We start from the raw sequence: 23,348 nt of genomic DNA, 5'->3' as shown, positions 1-23,348 counted from the left end.
AAAGTTCCCCATCACCTTCCCGAGTCATACAGGAGTCAGAATGGGAAGAGTATTGATCATGACTTGCCACCAATCTTGCCCCTACTGCGTATGATGTGGTTTAGATAATGCCTCTGCTGCTACAGACCAGTTTTTCCTGGAAAAACGGTTTATTGCTCTTTATTGCTCTTAGCAGCTCAGTTGAGATGGCCATATACTGGATGACTTTGTTTCAAACATAGATATACTCACACCTGTCTGTATGTTGCCAGCCATTGACTGTGAACTCAGCGAGTGGTCCCAGTGGTCTGAATGTAACAAGTCATGTGGGAAAGGTCACATGATTCGAACCCGGACAATCCAAATGGAACCTCAGTTTGGAGGTGCACCCTGCCCAGAGACTGTGCAGCGCAAGAAGTGCCGCACCCGGAAATGCCTTCGCAGCCCATCAGTCCAGAAGCTGCGCTGGAGGGAGGCCCGAGAGAGCAGGAGGAGTGAGCACCTGAGGGAAGAGTCGGACGGGGAGCAGTTCCCAGGTACTGTTCCCTGGGGCTGTGCTGGCCTACGGGACACGTGGGACAGCTCTGGGCGTAAGAGAGAGGCACTTGGATTATTCAGGCTGAAGTTTTGATTCCCAAATACTAAGAAAGCATAACTTATACAGAAGAAATTGGGTTAATATTTGTAGCAAAAATATATTAGATATGATAATTGGCTGTCAAAATCCATTTTCAAGCAAAGAGCTTCTAGAAATTGTACAGTTTTCTTCACATTTGCAAAAAACCTTGCTCACAATCAGCTATGACTAAACAACCCCATTTGCTTTTGCAGAAAAAGGAAATACAATGGCACAGATGTGTTGAGCGGAGCCTGGTTGTTTAGGGAAAATTTCATGACTCCTCAGATCAAACCATCCCGTTAAGGGTAGGGCTGAGACAAGACCACTCTGGCCTTGAGGATTCTTGGCTTAATGTTACCAACAAACCTTAGCATTTAGATTTTTACTTCTTCAAATTAATATGGACCCAGGTTTCCACATAGGCAGTTAACACTCCAATGCAATAATGAACCAAGTGTAAAGGAAGCCAAAGAATGGGCACAGTACAAACTGGGGTTCCAGGAGATTCCAGAGCAGAGAAAGCCAAAGTCTTAGGGAACTTTTAGGAGCTCACCAGTTAAAAAAAAATACCCCAAGCTGGCAGGGCTCAAAATTGCTGAGGCAGAGACACCACAGGATGCACTAATGGTGCAGATATGGAAGGATACAAGGAGAGGCAGGGAACAAGACTAGAGAGTTGGGTATAAAAGTCAGCGGCCGCCAGGTGGTAGCGGCACACGCCTTTGATCCCAGCACTTGGGAGGCAGATTTCTGAGTTTGAGGCCAGCCTGGTCTACAAAGTAAGTTCCAGGACAGCCAGGGCTACACAGAGAAACCCTGTCTCAAAAAAAAAAAAAGTCAGCGGCCAATTGTAGAGGAGTTGGGTCTGAGCTGTGTTGGGAAGTTCAAGAGCGGCTTAACAGAGTTAGAGCAGACAAAGACAGAGGCTGATTCTGTCTATAGCTGGGGGACAATTATGTGTCCCCTTCTCCAGAATAACTTGAAAAGTTATGGGGAAAAAAAAGCCACAAAGATGTCTCAGCAAATCATGCCTAAACATGCCTGAGTTTAGTCTCTGGAACCCACATGCTGGAAGAGAGAACCAACTCCACAAAATGGCTCTCTGACCTACCATGATAGGCACTCATGCAGATATGCACAAATAAATAAGAGACATAAACCCAATCTTTAAAACCATCATCTCAGGACTGGAGAGATGGCTCAGTGGTTAAGAGAACTTGCTGCTCTTCCAGAGGACCCAGGTTCAATTCCCAGGAACCACATGGTAGCTCACCTGTCTGTAACTCCAAGATCTGACATCCTCACACAGACATACACGCTAATTCACAATACACAAACAAACAAACAAACAAAAGGAAAACATAATTTTAAAAAAATCACCATCCATGGGCTGGAGAGATGGCTGGTCTTTCAAAGGACCCAGGAAAGGACCCAGGCACAACACCCAGCATCCACATGGTGGCTCACAACATTCTGTAACTCTGTCACCTTCTGGCCTTGAAAGTGAAAGTTAGCTGACTCTTCTTTATGACAGCCCATCTGGGGGCTGGAGAGATGGCTCAGCTGTTAAGAGCACTGGCTGCTCTTCCAGAGGTCCTGAGTTCAATTCCCAGAAACCACATGGTGGCTCAAAACCATCTGTAATGGGATCTAATGCCCTCTTCTGGTGTGTCTGAAGATAACTACAGTGTACTCATATACATGAAATAAATAAATCTTAGATAGATAGATAGATAGATAGATAGATAGATAGATAGATAGATAGATAGAACACACACACACACAACCTGTATAAGGAAAACAAGACAAACAAAAAGACAGACAGCTCATTCTTTGGCATAGAGATGGATTAAGTTGACAGATCCTTTCCTTAGGGAGTGTTCATAAACCAAGACGTCTGTGGCAGGCAGGCAGGCAGTCATCAGTCTATACCCATTAAAAGCTCTGTACTCAGCAGTTTCTCCAGGAAACTCTGCTATGGTGTGGCAAACAGGTATCTAAAATAGTCACTAGCATCTGTGTTCAAAGGAGAGATATATGGAGAGCCATGACAAGTGCAAACAGGAGGCTTCGTCTATGGCGTCAGAGGAGGTTCTTGAGGAAGGCGTGTCCATGTTTCATAGGAAAAGAATTGTTCATTTTACTTACTATTGGGTGGGCTAAAAACTCAGGCAGGGAGGCTAATGACGTAGTTCCGTGCCCTATGGCCCGTCACTGCTTACAAGTCAGTGCTTTAAACAAGCCTAGCATGAACCTGCAGCTCAGAGGCAAGCTGGCTTGTGTTAACTCTTCTGAGGTTTAGCTGTGTTGGACTCAACCTCATTTGTGCAGCCGCAATCAAGTAGGGGGCGGCACAGCACCCCAGCCCCACCTGCTTTCCTGGGGCCTTTTTCCAGAGTCTCTCCAGTGAGGTCACCCAGATGTGCTCAAACCTAGCAGTGTTTCTCAGGAATGATGTCTGCTCACATCCCATTTGCCAAACCAAGCTAAGGTTCAAAGGGGCGGGGAAACACTGCCCTCTGACAGGCAAAGATCCACTAACGGCCACAGCTTTTGCAAACCAACACATATGAGCTAGCAGCCGCTAATGAGGACAGCAGGCATTAATGAATTCAACCACTCCTTACACAGAGAGGAGTAAAGCGCAAGACAACTCATTGGACAGTCCTGCTGGAAGTCACTGCTCTCATATTCTGCCGGCCTAACCAGGCACTCTCTTACTTTCAGGCTGTCGAATGCGCCCGTGGACAGCCTGGTCAGAATGCACCAAACTGTGTGGAGGTGGGATCCAGGAGCGCTACATGACTGTGAAGAAGAGGTTCAAAAGCTCCCAGTTTTCCAGCTGCAAAGACAAGAAGGAGATCAGAGCGTGCAACGTGCACCCTTGTTAGTAGGGGTTCAACTCCCCAGGGCCGCGTTCCAGATTCTAGTCACCAACGGTTGGGTGGTTTGTTTGCTTGTGTAAGATGATTTAAATTGTGTCCACTAGTCTTTTTTTTTTTTTTTTTTTTACGGTGTGGTTTGCCCAATAGTCTTATGGATGCCAAGGGACATCCTGTCTGAATACTTCTTGGTGAGTGCAGGCCAAGTAGGGCACCCTTGCCCGCAGGCAGCCTCTCCCTACACTGAGTGAGTAGTGCTGGTTCGCCATGTACTAAACTGAAGTGTGTCCCTCTGGAGACTCCCCCTGGTCATGCAGGGCGAAGACCCTGGCCACATCCACAAGGAGAAGCAACCATGAGCTCGGGTGCCAGGATGCAGCATGCGGGATACACAACCTTCAAATGCAGAGGACGGATTCTCCTCTCTCGCCTCTGGCCTGCTCACTGTTACAGAAACCTGTTTATCCATCTCGTTTTTTATTTAGCACAACTCCAGGTTATCTTGGTGAGTCTCCAGGGTCATGGGTTCTTCAGTGCCCTGAAGGAGAAGCTCTAAGGTGGGCGGCATTTGTTACCAACCTCCCGAGACTGCTTTGTCAACACCACAACGGTGGCAGGTGATGATGGCTACTTTATTTGTGAGCCGTGATTTCTGTTGAGTTTTGATTGTTGGTGCCGTCACTGTCCCAGAATGCTGGATGGACGCATCAACCTTTTGTCCGCAGATCCTTCTCTGAGCCAATGCAGTGTACTGGGCACTGGTTCCAAAGCCAACTTAAAAATCTTCCTACACATATCCAGACCTTTTAGATTCCCCAATCTTCCTTAGAATAAAGCATTTTAGCTCTGAGAACTACCTGGTAAGTCTGCCAGAGAGCCCCTAAGTCAATTCCTCAACAAAAATATTATTTCCCTACTTAAGTTTTTTAAGTCATGATATTTTATAGTTAGAGGAGAGAGATAAACTACTCCCATGACTAAGACACAAACCTACAAGCAAGGGTTGTTATTCAGGCATGCCTGTGCCTGATTTCTGGACCAGGGCCCTGGTTTTCATGGACAGTCCAGAGGAAGGTCAGGGTTCGCACTGACTTCCAAGTCATCAGCAGCACACTAAACCCAGGAGTCTAAGAACCAACAATCAAGAGTAAGAGGATGTTTATCTCAGCTGTGAGCTCATCAGCAGGTTTTATTCATGCATCTGTGAAAACTACCACCACGTCCTTTTGCAAATCTGTTTATTACTGCTTCATCCAAATACATACTGTGGGCCGGATGCACACAGTGCTATGAATACAGTACTTTAAGAATCTGCATTAAACATCAGAATATGCCCAGCTTCATCTATGTACAACCCCTGAACATGTATTTTCCTTAACACATGAGAGCCTGTTCAATTAAAATAAAAAAAAAATCTCACTGGGTCTGTCTTTGTTTTTAGGATAATTAAGTGGTGGGAGGGTTGGGTCTTTTTCTAGTTGCTACGTAGTTCATTTGCAGGAAAAGATGGCGCTTGCGCTCCCTCTAGATGGTGGCTGGCATCACACCCCTGGCCATCTGGATTATTTCCAGCACTATTTTTAGATGTTTGAATGAATTGCTTTCTCCTTCAAAGGAGTATAAAACAAAGAAATGCGAGGCTTGAATTTCCACCCTCACCAAAAATGTTCTGCTAAGGATCTGCCCTGCCTACTTCTGCCACATCCTCCCAGTGATCTTGTTGACTTATTCTCAAACCATGAAAATCAAAATCCCGTCGGATGGCGGCAGGCTTCGACAGCAGCTTGGGTTTTCACCTGCTCCCACTTGGGTATAATCTTAATCCTGATTTGAGAAATGGCCAAGAAGAGAGGAGAAACATGCTTTCGTCATGAACCACACTACTCTGTCTGAGCCGATGGGGAGTCTGTGACTGTCAAATCTTTCCTGCCAAAACTCTTCCGTTAGGTAATTGTCATTTTTCTGGCTAACCAACCATTTTGGAAATAAAGATTTTTTTTCTTACTATGAATAAACTCTGATTGGACTTCCACTCTAGCTAGTAAGAACTTGCCACATAAAGAAAACTAGTGCCAGGAGTGGTAGTGTGTGCTCAACCAAGGAAAATTATAATTGTATATATCTTACACCAATCCCAAACCAGTTGTAATCTGGTCAAACCCACATTGTAAGAAGTTTAGAGCTGCTTCCCAATCAGACATTGAGTCAATCTCCTGTCACCATGCCGACAAGTCTTTTCAGAGGACAATCTACTGTAGCTAATGAGACTAAAACCTGGGCTCCTCCTCCTCCTGAAGTGAAAGACTTAAAGACCTTGTGCTGTGCTTTCTTTGTGAGGTCTCCTTCGAGCCTTCAGCACCCAGGTCTGCGAACAGCAGAATGAGCACACTTTGGCACTCTGGAAACCCTTCACAACCCATCCATGTGTCAATACATAAACATTCTCTCTGTCAAATTACCACTGTGCTCTGTTTTCATTAAGCCTCCATGTTTCAGACAATAACAAGTAAAAACAAAATTTCGGATCACACATGGTGGAAGCTGTATTTCCAGCACTAGAGAAACTGTCCCAAGCCAGCAAAGCTTGGTAAAGTCAGAAAACTCAAAGAGCTACATTTATGACATTCTTACCTGGAGTTTTCAAAGCCCGGCTTTAGAAGAAATTCTGTTACATGGAGTCAAACTATGAAGAAGTAAAATATTTATAGCCTTAAAAAATGCATACTATTATCCAAACAAGACTAAACCATAAATGTTTCATTCCTACTTAAAACTCCGAATCAAGGAAGCCAACCATTTCCACCATGTTGCCATTCTTCTCATTCACACTGCCCAAAGTAGACAGTATAAAAATAAATCCCCTTTGAAGAATGATTGAAATGTGGTAACAAATTATAAATAGCATCTACATGTCAATTAGCACGGGGCTAATTCTCCGATTTAGATCCTGTGGGAAATGGAAGCAAAGCATCTATATTAAAATGCCATGTTTAAATGGTAGTGCCTGCTTCCGAACCCCCGTGGGCTCAGAGGTGATGTATGTATCCAGGGACAGAGGGCAGGACAGCAATGGTGGGGTCCAGGGACTCTGGGTTGGCGTCTGAGCAGCTGTGGCAGCGGGCCTGGGTCAGTCCTGCTGTTCTGGTGTCAGGACTGACCTGCCTACCCTGCCTTAGCACCTTCAGTTTATCCGGATCTCATGCAGAGAACGGGTCTCCCAGCAACCAGCTCTACTCCACCTGCCTGCCCCACACACTTCGGACGCCTCTAAGTGTGCACCTTTGTTCTAAATCCGAGGAGAGCTACATTTGGTCATCTGTAACTGAAAATGTCTCGACAAATACAATTTACATACATAATTTTTAACAGTTACCATCAGAGTGCAATGCTATCTCAGGCTGTTTTCACTTAACATACATGGTGTCTTCACAGAAGATGGCATTCATTAGCATCTCACAGTGCTCAAAATATTCCCCAGCATACTGATTAGTAACAGGCTCATAGTTTCAGTCATTACATGCTTAGACAATTTTCCTTTACCGAAAGTAATTTTCAAGTATTAAGAGAAGTGCGGGGCTGGTGAGATGGCCCGGTGGTAGAGAACTGAGTCTGAACCTCAGGGTTCAATCTCTAGAACACATATAAAAAGCCAGCTGTAGTAATGCACATCTGGAATCCCCAGAACTCCAACGGTGGGAAGAGAAGTAAAGGCAGGAGAACAGCCCAGAAGCTCTGGGGACAGCCAGCCTTAAACACACAGTGCAGAGACAGAAATGAGATCCTGCTTCAACAAGGTGGGTTTATCTTCCTGCCAGAGCCAATCAGAAACTGAACTATGGTGGGTGGGTACTATTCATAATCCTAATCCCCCAGTTACCTGGGGTTGAAGCAGGAGGATAACTTGAATCTGGGAGAACAAGGCCAGGGCAACACCAGATCTTCCCTCAAAAAATGAAGGTGTGAGAGAGACTAAATGTATAAAACAATGGTTCGAGGACAGAACGCAGAGTGAGTCTTGAAGCTGCCCTGGCTTTCAGCCTACAGCAACAGTCCTGGCTACAGGAAGGCCTGGGAGATCCCAGGTAGGACACAATGTTTCCTTGAACTGAAATGACCAGAACTCAAGGAACCTTTGAAGCAGCTTGAAGTTGCTGTAGAATGTTCTGGACTGTTTCAAAAGGACTGTGGAGGGTGAAGGGAAAGAGGGAATCCCAAACTGCCCACAGGGTAAAGAGTCTTTACCAAGTATTAAGTATATGTCTGGGTCAACTGGACTTTAGTCAGAGAATGAACCATGAGCTGTGGCAAGCTTCTCAAGAGCTGGGGACTGTCTGCATCCCACAAGCCACACTGGAAAGTGCTGACCAGTCAGTCCCTCAGGACGTTCAATAGTGGACTAATCTATCCCTAAAAGAAAAGCTACTTCAGATTGCCTTCAATTCTGGTTCAAATTGAACAGCACATATACAGGCTGGTTACTAGAACAAAATCAAACACCTGCCGATGAAAAGGCTATGTCCACACACCCAACAACAGAAAAAGATGCAGTTTCTATCATCCAAGCAAAATTCAACTATATAGAGGGATCATAACTAAATAAAAACCACACAACAGAAATAAATACAAACTACAGAGATGTGGGATCAAAACACACCTTGCCATTCTAGATGCACAAATGAGAAGTTGTGACCCTGGCCAGCATCAGGGCTCTGAGAAAGAGCGAGAAGATCTGGGTAAGAGGCATGAACTTAGTAAGGAGGGAAACTGGAACACACACATGGGGGAGGGTGCCAGACACCTGTGCTTCCAGCTGTAAACTCAAGGCCAGGCTGTATACATGGTGAATGCTAGGCCAGCCAGAACTGACCAAAACTCTAGAGATGGAGAGGAGGAAGAAAGAAGGAAGGGGAGGGGTCAGGAGGGGAGGATCAAAAACAGCCAGGAGTGGGAGACATATCCAACAACCCCAACACTCAAACTCACACAGGCAACTCCTGGGCTCAAGGTCCACTTGAACCACACAGTAAGTGTCAGATCAACCTGGGCTACATAGTGAGACCTTATCAAAACAAAACAACCCTAGAAAACAAAACACAGTCTGAAATAACTGGACAGGATTAACAGGAGACCAAAATGCAAAAGCATTTTGCAGAAGTTGAAAATATAGTGTGAAGCTCAGAGTGGGGAAAAAAGGAGAAACAATCTGAGGGAACCCGCAGGAACCTGATATTCCAGGCTCAGGCGACAGCCAGGAACCCCTCCCACAAGGACATACAATGGTTCCTGAGAGGCATCAGAGCCAAGGATAAATCCACTAGCTTCCCAGGCAGTAATTTTACCAGAAACTTAAAACAGTAATTCTACATTAATGTAAACATTTTTGAAACACAATAAAATTAGGTGATTTTGTTTGTATTTAAATAAATACATGGTCCTCTTTGCCAGAGACATTTTAGGATTCATCCTCTGGGGGTCTGTGTGAATATATTCACCTCCCTCTCTCCTCTACAGCTCGGGCTTCTCTGTGAACACTTGAGAGAAAGAGTTAAAACCCACTGGCCTCAAGAAAGCAGTGGAACAGTAAGATCACCTGCAGAACTCCCTAAGACACGGTGCAGAGAAGGCACAGGCTACTCCAGCCAGGTCTATAGCCCTCACCAAAGCCCCGGCACGAAAAAGAAGCCATCAAGCGTTGTCTGGTGATAACAGATCAACTTTAATTCTAGCACCTGAAGCTATACAAGGGTCCACTTTATAAACTTCATGGGGCTGTTGTACACATTCAATAAAGTGACCACTGTGCAATACCACTCAGAGTCTCTCAAAACCAGAAACACACTTTGAATTGCTTAAACACAATCCACAGAGTTAAAAACAAAGTCAGAAGCCATCCACAGTTACACTAATTGTCAGGTAGAGGTTTTACACATAATACTTGATATAACAGTCAATATCTAGCGGGGACATTGAACGTGACTTCACAGTCTCGTCCTGTTGCGTTCTGTTGGGAAGGTTTTCTGATTATTGGCTATCAGTGGATGTCACAAGGGCCAAGCCAGCAAACAAAAGCCATGGCTGCCGTGGCTTCCACGTTCTCTTTGTCAGTTAACAGTGAACAGTGAGACTTAAATACTCATCTTTACATATACACAAGGTACGCTGTGAAAGCATATTCGCTTACAAACATATAAAAATACTTGTTAACTAGTTTGATAAGAAAATAACGTATAAAAGTATATAGCAAAAACATTAATCATCTCTGACTTTGGAAAGATCAATTCCATATTTTATATTACATCAAACAAAAACTGCTTTAGCTTGTATGGGGTTTCTTTTTTAATCCCTTAACCAGGAATACTTGAAAAGGAAGACAGACAGGAACCATTCACTCTTACCCTTACCACGGCTGTGAAAAGAAATCAAGTTCACCGAGACACCTACGTCCAAACATTTGGCCACAGAGAATATTGTCATCTTGAGGGAGGCATGATTACAAAGGCTTAATCAGCAGTTTTTAATCCATAAATACAACAGGCATTTTGGTATTCTGGCCACTGGAAAAACAAAAGCCGCAGCATCAGGAAAGGTCTGAGATGTCTCACGTTTGTAGATTCCATTCAGTGTATTTAAGGTTAATGAAAGTTGACATCAGAAGTTTTAAAGATAGGCAAAAATTCACATTAAAAAAAAAAAAAACAAACCTTCCCTATATTTCTATTTAGAGTAACAGTAGGCAACATGATTCCAGAAGTTAAAAATGACTTCACAACCTATGACTTCAGCTTAGCAAACAGCTCAGGCTCCAAACTTGGTTCACCTCTATTAAAAGCCCTTGAAGACTGCATCTGTGTGTGTAGACATGTGTTTTAAAGGAATCAGATAATGTCTGAAGCAGCCTTAGTGTTTCCTTTACACAAGTCTGGGAAAGACCGTTACATTAGCTTCACATAAAGGATTAGCCAGCTTCTTGGTGTAAGGCTAGCACGGTGATCATCAGTCTAAGGCTACAAAGGTACCGGATGATGTAAACGGTAGCAGAGATGAGGGCTTCCCTGGCAGTTGTTAGCTAAACCTCAAGGGACTCTTAGAAAATGACACAATGGCAGCCTTTCTTGTCTTTTTCTTTCCGGGTTGGTTCTGGTGACGGAGGGCATTCTTGCTCTTGAAATTTCCTGTAAGACAGAGAAATCTGAATAGCATCTCCCAATACAAATGCAGCTTATTTCTGGACACACTGTATTGAGATGCACACACTTCTCAGTGGTCCACTAGAACAGTGGTTCTTTTTTTTTTTTTTTTTTTTTTTGGTTTTTTTTTTGGTTTTTTTAGGCAGGGTTTCTCTGTGTAGCCCTGGCTGTCCTGGAACTCACTCTGTAGACCAGGCTGTCCTCGAACACAGAAATCTGCCTGCCTCTGCCTCCCAAGTGCTGGGATTACAGGCATGCACCACCACGCCCGGCTAGAACAGTGGTTCTTAACCTTCCTAATTCTGCAACCCTTTAACAACCTGTGGGTCATGACCTCTGGGGTAGGGAGTCAATATCAGATATCTTGCATGTCAGATCTTTATATTACAATTCATAACAGTAGCAAAATTACACTTATAAAGTAGCAACAAAATAACTTTATGGTTAGGGGTCACTACAACATGAGGAACTGTATTAAACTAGGAAGGTTGAGAACCACTTATTTAATACAGTTTCTGATGGTGTGGTGGCCCCTAACATAAAATTACTGTAATTTTGCTACTGCTATGAATGATAAACATAAATATGTGTTTTCTGATGGTCTTAGGCGACCACAAAGGGGTTTGCAGCCCACAGGCTGAGAACTGCTGCTGGGGGGTGGGGGGGGGGGCAAAGCCTTGGAAGGAAAAGCAGCAGCAAGCACTCAGAGGTGCAGGGTGAAGCTCAGGGGTAGGGAGGTCTGCCGAGCACGTGTGAGGCCTCACAAGAATGAAGAGACGTGCACAGTACTTTCCTGGTCAAGCCTGAATCAACACCTGCATAGTCTCCTCAATTCATAACAGTAGCAAAATTACACCTATAACGCAGCAACAAAATAATTTTATGGTTAGGGGTCCTGGAAGTTGGAATTCCTGGACTCAAAGAAAGATTACCAAAAGACAAATGCTTAGCAATAAGCAAGCATCATCAGGGAAAAGGAAAACTACCTCTTACAGATGCACATAATTACCCCTCTTCTCTACCACTTAGTTAAAAAAACAACAAAAAATCAATACTAGACAAGTTAGTTGGTTTCTGACTCTTTAATTTTTAGGAATAATAAAAACATAACCCTTCATAACTGTCATGAGGGCTTAGGATTCCTTGGTGTTTAAAATTAAAAAATCTTCACACCTGGCTGATTGACAGGTGAGAATCTGGGATTCTTGAGGATCAAAGGGAAATATGGGTATTTGATTAAGGTAGTCATTATTTTTATGGAAGGAACAGCCTCATTGGTTAAGCACTGAAATGGAAATGGGGAGGGCGAGGGCAGGGAAGCAAAGGCCCCCAGGTCAATACTGTTAAGTTACAGTTCAGTGGTACCCAGCCCATTCTCACTACTTAACCACCATCACTGCTGTCACACCTACTTCAAGAATGCTTCCATCTTGCAGAGCTGAAATTCATCAAAAACTAAACCTTACAGTCTCTTTCTTCCCCTCTCACCAAGACACATAATGAACCAGGGCCCACTCCATATGCCCGTCAAGGCTATCTGACTAGCAGGGATAGCCAGGAGATGGGAAGAGGAGGACAGAGCCACAGGGATCCACAAAGTAATCACAACCACCTTATTCTGTGCCACATGCACAGCAGACCCTGCCCACCACCTCAAGCAGCTTACAGTCCTCCAGGAGAACTCCTAGGCCATCTAGCAAAATACCTCTTTATAGACTAGAGTGTATGCATCTGTGTCTTACTGGAGGCAAGCACCTGAGACAGGATGGAGTCTCCGCTGCTTGGGCTGCTCTTAGCCTGGCAGGGATTTGGCAGGAACTAGGAATTTAAAATTTGGATGGATTCAAGTCCCAGACAAAGAGACTGAACAAGTTATTTCAGTTGTCCGTACCATTTCTCACCTGAAAGGGGGAGGGGGGGTAAAGAAAGCATCCAGCTTTCTGGGTTGTAGTAAGGATCCATTGTACTAACTCGCAAAGAATGTCGCTCAGTGTCTGACAGGGACTTGATTAGTGGCTGTCATCGCTACCGTCAAAGCATTTACTATTTTCAAAATCCTTACATGTGCCTTCTTCTTCAACTTCAAATAAATGAGATTCTTATCGGTTGGAAATGTCTAGAATACGCCGTGTATTTAACTGAAATGTAACCAACAATGTGCCCCTAGTTCAGTCACTCCTACTTACAATTCCCTCTTTCTCACTACACACGCTGCATGGCCGTCTACTAGAATGCACACCTAGCACATGTTCTGCTTACCTTATAACCCGGACAAGCTCGTGGAAAGCTTGATCTACATTCATCCTGATCTTGGCCGAGGCTTCCATATAGGTGACCTTGAGCTGCCGCGCTAACTGCTGCCCTTCTTCCTGTGTTACCTGAAATGGATGGCGGCAACTGTGTTTAAGGCGCAGTATAAGCAACCCGACTGGGCCACAGCTATGCCTGGCTACACACATATGTTGCTACTGCGCCACCTGGAGTCCAGGCTGACTTATCTAAGTAAAGAATGGACAGATGCCACAGTGCCCACCTCTGCGCAGCTCAGAAGAATGCACCTGTAATACAGAGTTGGCCTGCAATGTCCATGAACTCAGCCAACTGCAAGTCAAAAACACCTGGGCTGAGCTAGGTGTGGTGGTGGAAGGAACATCAGGAATCCAGGGCCATCCTTGGCTGCATAGCAATTTGAGAATACCAGAGACTGTGTCTCCAAAATAAAATCCCTGGCTGAATGTAACTACAGTGAGCAAACTCACCTTTAATATGGCCATTATTCCTAAACAATACAGAGCAAATGTTTACATAGCATCCATACCATATTAAACATTATAAGTAATACAGATTTTTTTCAAATATATAGGAGAATATGCAAAGGTTATAGACAAATTCTCTGCTTCTGTTTAAAAGGGACTTATATATATATATATAAAGATTCTGGTGTCTATTGGGAGGGGGTTCTGGAAGCAACCCCTATTGCTATCAAAGGACATCTACTAACTCTCAAGGTTTAGTCTGGAGATGACACCAGAAACATTAGACATGATGGTAAAGGAAAAGAAAGCAGACAGTGCTGAAACAGTGCCTACCGAGGGGGCAGGGAGAGCTGCCGAGGCAGTGGTCTAAGAACTCAATAGAGTCTCTAGCTAAGTGGTGGCAGAGTAAGAAAACAGCCATGGCCACAAAAGGTCTGTGTGAGGGGAGGGCGCTTGTGGGAGACTACCTTAAGAGCAAATCAGCTTGGCTTGCTCAGCCTAGAATTGGAAAATGGACACAAGCTTCTAGGGCCACAGGACCTCCTTGTTGTCTTGGTCCAGTACCTGGTACACAGGAAGCATCGTATGTGGGGAGGGATGGCAAGTAGGAGTTGAAACAGGACCACAGCTGCGAAAGTAGACGGACGGACGGACGGATGGATGGACAAACAGACAGACAAAGTCCGGGGAGGAAGGAAACAAGCAAGCAAACATGGGTAGAAGGGCAAGGCAGAAGCCATTATCACTAACACTGTATTTTAAACACAAAGAATCACAAAGCAGTACTTTCCTAAAGTTGTTATGCAGTATTTGTTTATATTTACATAAATCCCGAGCTTACAGTTGAGGTTTCCTGGTATACATCTCACTACTATCCTCAGAGTTAAATGCTGGAGAAAAGTTGGAAAAGTCAGACATGAAGTCTACTTGGGACCCACTTTCCCCACCCCAAATATCACAACCTTCTGTTCGCTCTTCAACCATTAAAGCCTGTTCCCAGTAAGAATGCAGTCATAACTTAGATATATTTCATACTCTGGCACATTCTGAAGTTATCCGAGTTTCTGGACACTCAGGAGCCTTTCCTGCACTGCTTTGCAGATTCCTCTCTGGCCTCTGCGCTGCCCAGCACCACCACCCGCCCTCCACACACGCAGTGACAGGCAGTGAAAGGGTGTTCCCAACTCATGTGGTCTCGTGGTCGAGGCACTCTGCCTCCTGCCATTCCTTTGTTGTCAGCTGTAGGATTTTATTTAAAAAATGTCCTTTATCCAACTAACAAAATTTTCAACCATCCTGCTTATAAAGAGAATTATTGAAAACAAACATTCGATATTAACAACTGTTTTTCTCTCTCTATTGGGATGATGGTGTGATTTCTCGTTTTCAGTGTGTTGACATGATAAATTATGATGGTTCATTACCACTCCTGAAATAAACTCTTCTGGGCACACTGCCTACTGTTAAAATTTGATTTACTAACATTTCGTTAAGAATTTCTACATGTATGCTCAGCAGAGAGAATGGACCGTGATTTTTCCTATCTGTCTGATTTTGGTTTCAGAGTAATCCTGGCTTCACCCAACAAACAGGAAAGAGTTCTCACATCTTCAATATTCAGGAAAAGTTTGATATCAGGTCTATTCCTTCCTTAAAAGTTTAGTATAAGCTTGATGCTTTCTTTGTTGAAGGCAAGTGTGACAGATGACGCCCTCTATCTGGCTAATCCACTGCATCTTGAATAGCTTTGGTGGTCTGCACCTTTCCGGTAGATGACTTTTGTATTTACTGAATCTGTCATGTCAAGTTCTTTATAGCATTTCTTAGTGCTTTACACATTTGTAAGATGTAAAGTGATAATGGTATCTCTTTCATTCCATATTTCACCCTTCCTTCCTTTTTCCATGGGACTCAAACCTAGAGCTTCATACGCATTGGTAGAGCTTCATATGCATTGGTTACGTTCATGTCTGGTTAGTAGCTAGACAGGTACAGATGGACAGATGGACGGATGGAGAGACATGATCATCTCTTTATGGCTGGAGGCTTGCCCGTTTGGTCTACCTTACAGAAGCCATTTGGGTTTTTATTTATTCCTGTAGTTTTTATATTCCTCTTTTCTTTGTGGGCAATGGGCCTTGTTTCTGCCACTGGCCTCGTTTCTCTGCCTCTCTTCCCTCATTACTATGGTTTTAATCTGCTGTCTTTCTTTTCTAATATACCTAGAGACACAGCATCTCTTGTAGCAGCCCACAAATCCTGACACAGCTGTGTTTGTGTTTAAGTGGCACTTCATTCAAGATTCTTCGTAACCCTTTAATTTTTTTTCCTTTAAGTGTTAGAAATAATGCTTGGGAGCCTGGAATGTCCCAGTATGTTACTACGTCGTGTCAGTGCCACTGTCACCCGACCGTGTTATCTGACCGTGCTTCCTTCAGCTGTGCTGGGGCTTGTTTCACAAGCCATTTTCCGGCCTAGTGCAGACTGTGCTGCTGGGTGGAGTGCTCACCGGGGCTCAGCCTGACGAGCTGCTCGATGGTCCCACGTAAGCTGTCGTCTACACGTCACCTGTCTTCTCTCCCTCTGTGCAGGTAAGCTGTCTGCACATCCCTTCTCTCTGTGAGTTCTTTTAAGTCTTACTTCAGGACTTTTGAAGCTGTTGTGAGGCATATGAATGGCTAGTACCAGAAAGTCCTCTTGGTGACGTAGGCGCTAACTGTGAAACAGCTCTCCACCCTGGTAAGGCACTGGCTCTAAGATCGACTTCACTGCTATCTCTATGGCCACTCCACCTTCACTGTTGCCGGCACAGGATACCTTAGCCCATCCTCCTATTTTAAATAGGCTGTGCACCTTTAAGCTGCAGGGCCTTGCCTTTTTGTTCAGTCTGACACCATTTGCCTTTCCAGTAAGAGCCTGAAGACTTGCTCTCTCACTCTTTGTTCTATGCACACTATCTCCTACCTTTTAGGTTAAGGACTACTTCTGCATTGCCCTTTCATTCCATCCCCCATTGGCTGATTCACTTCATGTGCTAGGCTACCTCGGTGGCTTCATAGTCTTACATTTTAATTTCATATATTCGATGAAGTCAAACTGATTTGCACATAGCCTGAGACCCACACAATGCCTGCACTGTCTTCTTGCTCTTCTCTGGTGTTACCAGCTTTTACTTCACATTATTTTTGCTTCAAACATTCAATTATGCTTGAAAGAGCTTTAAATAACGTCACTCGTTAATACACATAATTGCCAGGCCCAGTGTTCCTCGTTCCTCTGTGTTGACTCAGACTCCCGTTGGGGTCATTATCTCTCAGCTGAGGACCTCTCTTCATATTTCTGATAATCCAGGACTGATAGTGCTGAACTCTTACATTTCATATGTCTTTGACTTGTCTTCCTTTTTAAAGCAAGTATTTGCTGGGCACTGGTTTCTAGACAACAGGATTTTGCTCTCAGTGTGGAAGATATGTGATCTTCTCCTTACATTGTTTCCAGTGAGAAACAATGTGGATATGTCACCTGTATTAGTTACTATACACACTGCTGTGATAAAAACACCTGATGCAAGAATCTTAATTGGCTCATAGCTCCAGAGTACAGTCTATTAGAGCAGGAAGGTCAAAGGGTCACATAACTCCACAATCAGGAAGCAAAGATTGCTAAAGGCCTCTGCTCAGCTCATGTTTTTAATTTTTAGGAAATCCAGGTCCCCAGCCCATGGAATGATGCCACCCACAATCACCTTTCAGTTAACTCAGGTAATCCCTCTCAGAAATACCCAGCGGCTAACCTAAGGGAGATAAACCCTCACAAGCAAAGCCCGTGGTTAGCCTAATGCAGGTAATCCCTCATGAACATCGAAGAGGCTTGTCTCCTCCGGCTAAACTGACAGCCAATATTAAGTCTGCACCCTCCTGAATTTTGCCCCTCTGTATGCAGTTTTGTGTTGCCTTAACCACTTCTCAGATTTCTCTTTACTGTGGGTCACTGAGAGTTTTGTTATGACCGGTCTGTAATTGTCTCACTGATGTTTGTGCTCAGGGCTTGCTGAACACCACGGATGTGTGATGGAAACCACGGGTGCAGTTTCCATCAAACTTAGAACTCTTCAGCCAGCACGCTTCTGCGGTCAGCAGCATCTAGTGCAATTATCATCTCATTATCTTGGGCTTCTGGAGGCTTGACTCGATCTCTATATACAGCCCACATCACTTCTACTCCACTCAGGCAGTGTTTCTATATTGTCGGAAGAGAGCGGACATCTGTTTAGTGTCTCTACCGAGTCCATTGTTTCTGTAATTTCTGGATTTCATGACTGGTCTCTTCATAACAGGGATTGTGCTTTGGTCTTTCTTTACATGACCTCTGAGTACATACATGGAATTTAACTCCCCATTCCCCAAACCCTGCAACCATTTGTTATTGTAAGGTCCAAGGCTACTTCATGTGGCCCATGCCCTGCTGCAGCTCTACAGAGGAGCACATAGGTACCAAAGTATTGGCACAGCAACATTTATATGATTTTTTTAATTTTCCTGGCCTTCCTTCAAAATTACACACCAGCCCTAAGGTTATGAGGTTTGAAATACATTCCAGATTCTTCAATCAAGAAAGAGTAAGTTGGTAAGTGGGTGAGAGGGGATGCTTCACAGCACAATTTACGAAGAGAGAAAGGTTTCTATTTTGAGGAAACCCTTCCTACCAAAAGAAAAATGACTTCATGTAGTCACTCTCTTTTCCTACAATATTCTCTGTTTTCCCTCTAAAGTAGGGAGAGTGTGTGAGTGTGAGTGTGTATGTGTGTGTGTGTGTGTTTGTATAAGCACTTGTTCGCATGGGCGCAGAGACCAAAGGCCTCAGTTGAGTGTCTCTCCTTACTTTATGACACAAGGTCTCTCACTAAGGCACCCCACCCAGCAGAGCAAGTCCTGGAACACACAAAGAAGAGCAACAGGGAGGCCCCCTGGGCAGCAGAAAATAGATGTAATTACATTCACATGTGAAGACATGGAGACAACAAACACCCAATTGTACACTTTGCATTGATGGCTGTAGAGATCCTTTTTTCGGCACTGTAACTTTGTAACAATTCAGACCAGAAAGAGGCCTAGCGGGAACGTTTATTCTCCACTAATAACATCAAGACACTTCAAGAGTCATCAAGACACAAGAGTCTTAGCGTGAGACAAGTGTGTCCTGCCTGCAGTCTGCATGCTACAGGCCTTCCAGAGAAGCCATCAACACAGTCCAGTGCAATTGTAGATGACAGCTGCACACAGCAATGCCAACCAGCTGAACACCCCTGAACACCATGTGCAAGCTAATCATCCCCTTAATGTCTGAATTCAGCACGCTTCCATGAGTTTACAGGGCTTGGGGAGGTGGATCAGTGGTCAGAACACTTGCTGTTCTTCCAGAAGACCAGAGTATTTCCCAGTACCCACATCAGATGGCTCACACCCATCCACAGCCCCAGAGGATCTGATGCCTCATGTGCACACACCCATATACCACCACAGTCATACATAATTACAAATAATAAAAGTCCTAAATTTTTTTGGACAAATACAGCAACAATCAGAGGCTGTGTTTTAAATAGTTGGGTACAGATGGAAACCTGCCTTGGTGCTACATATCAATCCATTTTCCTGATGTTTGTACTTTGTCAACAAAATCTCAAGAATCTATCAACAGTGGCTGGTGACATGGTTCAGCAGGCAAAGGCACTTGCCACAAAAGTCTGGCAACCTGAGCTGATCCCAGGAAAAGGTGGAAGGAGAGAACTGACTCCAAAGTCGTCCTCTGACCTTCATCCACATACTCTGGCTTGAACACACAAACACAAATGCATGTACACACATACACACACATGCATACATTCTATATGTACAAACATAATCCCTTGATAAACAACAATAACAAAGCAAAAAGAATCTGTTAACATGAGAGTACATGAAAACAAGATGCTAGCAAGAGAGACAATTTCAGTGCTAGGTTCTAGATGTGGGACAGAGACTATAAGAAAATATTCAAGAAGAACTCCCCAACAGTAAAGGTAACACTAACTTACAGCTGATTTCATTCTGAAGAGTTGATAGACAATACACAACAAAACAGTTTCAAAGAAACTAATACTAACGGTCACTAACATTAAAGCTGGCCAATGTGGAGCAAAGAAAATTCAGTTATTTATTAATCAAACTGAAGAAAAATCCAAAACCAGGTGTTGTGGTGCATTCCTATAATCCCAGAAGGCTGAGGCAGGAAAATTTCCCCTTTGAGATCAACCTGGGCTACAAACTCCAGGACAGCCCAGGCCACCTTCCTGTATGGCCCAGGCCAGCCATATGCACATGTATGCATATATGTGTGTGTATGAATGTATGTGTGTGTGTGTGTGTGTGTGTGTGTGTGTGTATTGCAGCCACTCCTTGCATCAGCAGTGAATAAATTAGTGGCATGTGTAAGTCTTTTAAGATTATATAATGTGACCTAAGCATGGTGGCTTAGGCCTGTGATGTCATCACTTGGGAAGCTAAGACAAAGAATCACATGTTCAAAACCAGCCTGGGCCATACAGGAAGACCATACCTCAAAACAATAATTCCTCATAGGAGCTTGACAAATTAAATTATGGTTATAAAATGAATGGTTTGCTTTCTCTCTTTCTTTTGACTTAAAGAAGAAAGCTGATCAAATTTTCTTCAAGAAACAAAGATAGAAGAGGGGAAGGAAAGGAGGAGAGGGGAAGAGGACAAATAAATTATCATAACATAGTTTTTAGCTGTTATCCAAGAAATCACAGGAGCCTGGCACTAATACAGACATATGCAGACTTATAGGGAAGCTTTCTGGGATTCTGTGTAAAAATAATGAAAACCTAATTCCCCCAAACTTTCTTCACACTTCACACACGCCATTCTGTGAAACCTAGTGTGCCAAACTCAGCACCGAGCTGGTGCCATGTTGTGCCGCATCGCACCACAAGCATGCACGTGCACAAACACACACACACATACACACACACACACACACACACACACTCACGAGCTTCCTGGATGCGGGTTCTCCACTCTTTCACCAAGTGCTGTTGTACACAGCTTCCCAAGCACAGAACTCCTCTTCTTCCTCACCTGTCTCTGGTGGTCCAGGTCAGCTTTATTGCCAATTAAAATCATGGGAAACTCATCACGGTCCTTTACTCTGAGAATCTGTCTTTGAAACTTATAGATTTCTTCAAAACTAAAAAACAAAATAAATAAATACATTATTCTAAGAAACTAGAGTCAGTAAGTTTTATATTCTGCCTATTACTATATTGCCATATTTCTACTGTAAAAAAAAAATAAAATCTTAATTCCATAAAATAGAAATCTAGACATAACCTAGCACTGCTAACTTGAGCTTTTATTAGCGATATTATACTGATTCCACGTAACAGTTGGTTTCTATATGACACGTTGACAGGTGTACACAATGGACCCCACACACTAACTGGCACCGACCTGCCTCGATCTGTGACTGAGAAGACCAGCAGGAAGCCCTCGCCTGTCCTCATGTACTGCTCTCTCATGGCTCCAAACTCCTCTTGTCCAGCTGTATCCAAAACTAAAGAAAAACAAGAAAGAAAACCGTGCAGTTGCATGTTATAAATCACCTCCCACAAGGGCAGCCGCCCCCTCCAGGTCCTCCACAGAGCCTCCTATTTGATGTGAGAAGCAATGCATTCCTGTCCTAATATCTCATTCCTAGCACCAGAGGCAGACATAACCTTCTAATGGCAGGCAGTTTCAGAGTTTATCTTCATCGCACAGATTGATTTTGTGGCTAGAATATATTAGCATACCAATTACAAGGTTAAAAATATCAAACACATCCAAGCAGATGGAACCAAATCAACTCTAAAATCACATGGTTATTTATCTTCTCCGTGTACAGATCTCAGAAAGAAGTCTGTAAGTTCAATCAAGAAACTGGGATTGGGGCTGGAGAGATGACTCAGTGATGGAGGGCACTGGCTGCTCTTCCAGGGGACCCAGGTTCTGTTCCCAACACCTACATGGGTCTTAACTGCTTGTAACTCCTGTTCTGGGGAATCTGAAACCCTCTTGGCTTCCTTGGCATGTGGTATACATACATACATACATACATACATACATACATACACACACACATGCATACATGCATACAAGCAGAACATCCATGCACATAAAAATAAACCTTAAAAACTAAGTCTATCTCTGTTTGTCTCCGTCCATCCGTCTGTCCATCCGTCTGTCTTGTCTGTCTCTTTGGATATATGTCTGTCTCTTTGTGTATATGTGTCTGTCTGTCTCTTTGTGTATACATCTCTGTGTTTCTGTTTCTCTCTCCATCCTTAGCCCAGCCGCTAATGTATTTCTTGATCTTTCTACTAGTTAAAATGACAGAGTTTTCTTCAGTGGGGAGAGACTGTTCCCGTTAAGGCCTCTAAGCTTTAGCTCCATTAACAAATACTCTCTCTCTCTGGCCACTTCCCCTACTTTAACATTTGCCAATTGACATGAATTGCTGAGACCTGATGTTTCTTCCAACTGTCCCAATAAACACACTTCAGTAACCAGATCAGTCTCACCAGAACTTTCCATCTGCAGACGGGTATCTAAATTGACTGATACACAGATCTCCAACCAGACCAATGACAGTGAATAAGTGGCCGGGCTAGCTCAGAGGGAGAGACCTTGCCACACATGTGCAAGACCTGCTGTTTGAACCCCAGTAAAGCAGGGGGGAGGGGGAAGTTAATAAAAGGCTTATATTCAAGATTATCTAATAGTTCAGTTGTACTATTTAACCTGAGAAACATCAAATGCAACACGTGAAAGCCAGAGCACTTTAGAAATAAGGTGTGAGCTATCGGGGTTTACTTACTGTCCAGCCGGGCAGCTCGCTCATCGATCACGCACTGCTTTGTGTATGAGTCTTCGATGGTTGGATCATAGTCCGTCACAAAATAGGACTGGTAAAACAAACAGAAAAAAGCCTCATTTAAAATCCCATGTCACATGCTTTCCTACCTAGCACTATCAGTTTTATTGAATTCTGCTTTTCAAGAAATAATACATTTAGATTATTTTTAATTATGTGTATATGTAAACCTGCACTTATATGCAAACCTGTGCATATAAGTGCAGGTATTCACAGAGGCCAGAAGAGGGCATCAGATCTCCTGGAGCTGGAGTTCCAGGCGGTTCTGAGCCACCCACTATGGGTACTAGGAGCAGAATTCTGATCCTCTGCATGGACACACACACAGTGCACACTCCTAACCACCAAGCCACTGCTCCAGTGCACACAGTGCACACTCCTAACCCCTGAGCTGCTGCTCCAGTGCACACAGTGCACACTCCTAACCCCTGAGCTGCTGCTCCAGTGCACGCAGTGCACACTCCTAACCCCTGAGCTGCTGCTCCAGTGCACGCAGTGCACACTCCTAACCCCTGAGCTGCTGCTCCAGTGCATGCAGTGCACACTCCTAACCCCTGAGCTGCTGCTCCAGTGCACGCAGTGCACACTCCTAACCCCTGAGCTGCTGCTCCAGTGCATGCAGTGCACACTCCTAACCCCTGAGTTGCTGCTCCAGTGCACATAGTGCACACTCCTAACCCCTGAGTTGCTGCTCCAGTGCACACAGTGCACACTCCTAACCCCTGAGCTGCTGCTCCAGTGCACGCAGTGCACACTCCTAACCCCTGAGCTGCTGCTCCAGTGCACATAGTGCACACTCCTAACCCCTGAGTTGCTGCTCCAGTGCACGCAGTGCACACTCCTAACCCCTGAGCTGCTGCTCCAGTGCACGCAGTGCACACTCCTAACCCCTAAGCTGCTGCTCCAGTGCACACAGTGCACACTCCTAACCCGAGCTGCTGCTCCAGTGCACGCG

The 23,348-nt window shown here is 44.2% G+C and overlaps 2 protein-coding genes across 5 annotated transcripts in view; one reads left to right on the top strand and one right to left on the bottom strand.

Annotated features, from left to right (window-relative positions):
* Spon1 (spondin 1) overlaps positions 1-3,601 on the top strand; it is a 277,312-nt gene extending 273,711 nt beyond the window's left edge. Inside the window, exons 15-16 of the mRNA XM_052200940.1 lie at positions 252-515; positions 3,326-3,601. Of these exons, the coding sequence (XP_052056900.1) occupies positions 252-515; positions 3,326-3,489 (428 nt within the window). The 3' untranslated portion in view covers positions 3,490-3,601. The remainder of the gene's footprint in view (positions 1-251; positions 516-3,325) is intronic.
* Positions 3,543-23,348, bottom strand: part of Rras2 (RAS related 2) — a 72,351-nt gene continuing 52,545 nt past the window's right edge. For all 4 annotated transcript variants that reach the window (XM_052200950.1, XM_052200973.1, XM_052200956.1 and 1 more), the window contains exons 2-6: positions 22,337-22,424; positions 20,932-21,034; positions 20,560-20,668; positions 12,927-13,045; positions 3,543-10,652 (exon numbers count right to left, since the gene is read on the bottom strand). In XM_052200950.1, coding sequence (XP_052056910.1) covers positions 10,565-10,652; positions 12,927-13,045; positions 20,560-20,668; positions 20,932-21,034; positions 22,337-22,424 — 507 coding nt within the window. In that variant the 3' untranslated portion in view covers positions 3,543-10,564. The remainder of the gene's footprint in view (positions 10,653-12,926; positions 13,046-20,559; positions 20,669-20,931; positions 21,035-22,336; positions 22,425-23,348) is intronic.

The sequence above is a fragment of the Apodemus sylvaticus genome, chromosome 1 (genome assembly GCF_947179515.1).
Source record: "Apodemus sylvaticus chromosome 1, mApoSyl1.1, whole genome shotgun sequence".
NCBI lineage: Eukaryota > Metazoa > Chordata > Mammalia > Rodentia > Muridae > Apodemus > Apodemus sylvaticus.
Note: the sequence above shows the minus strand (reverse complement) of the source record. Positions and strands in the feature narration are given on the sequence as shown.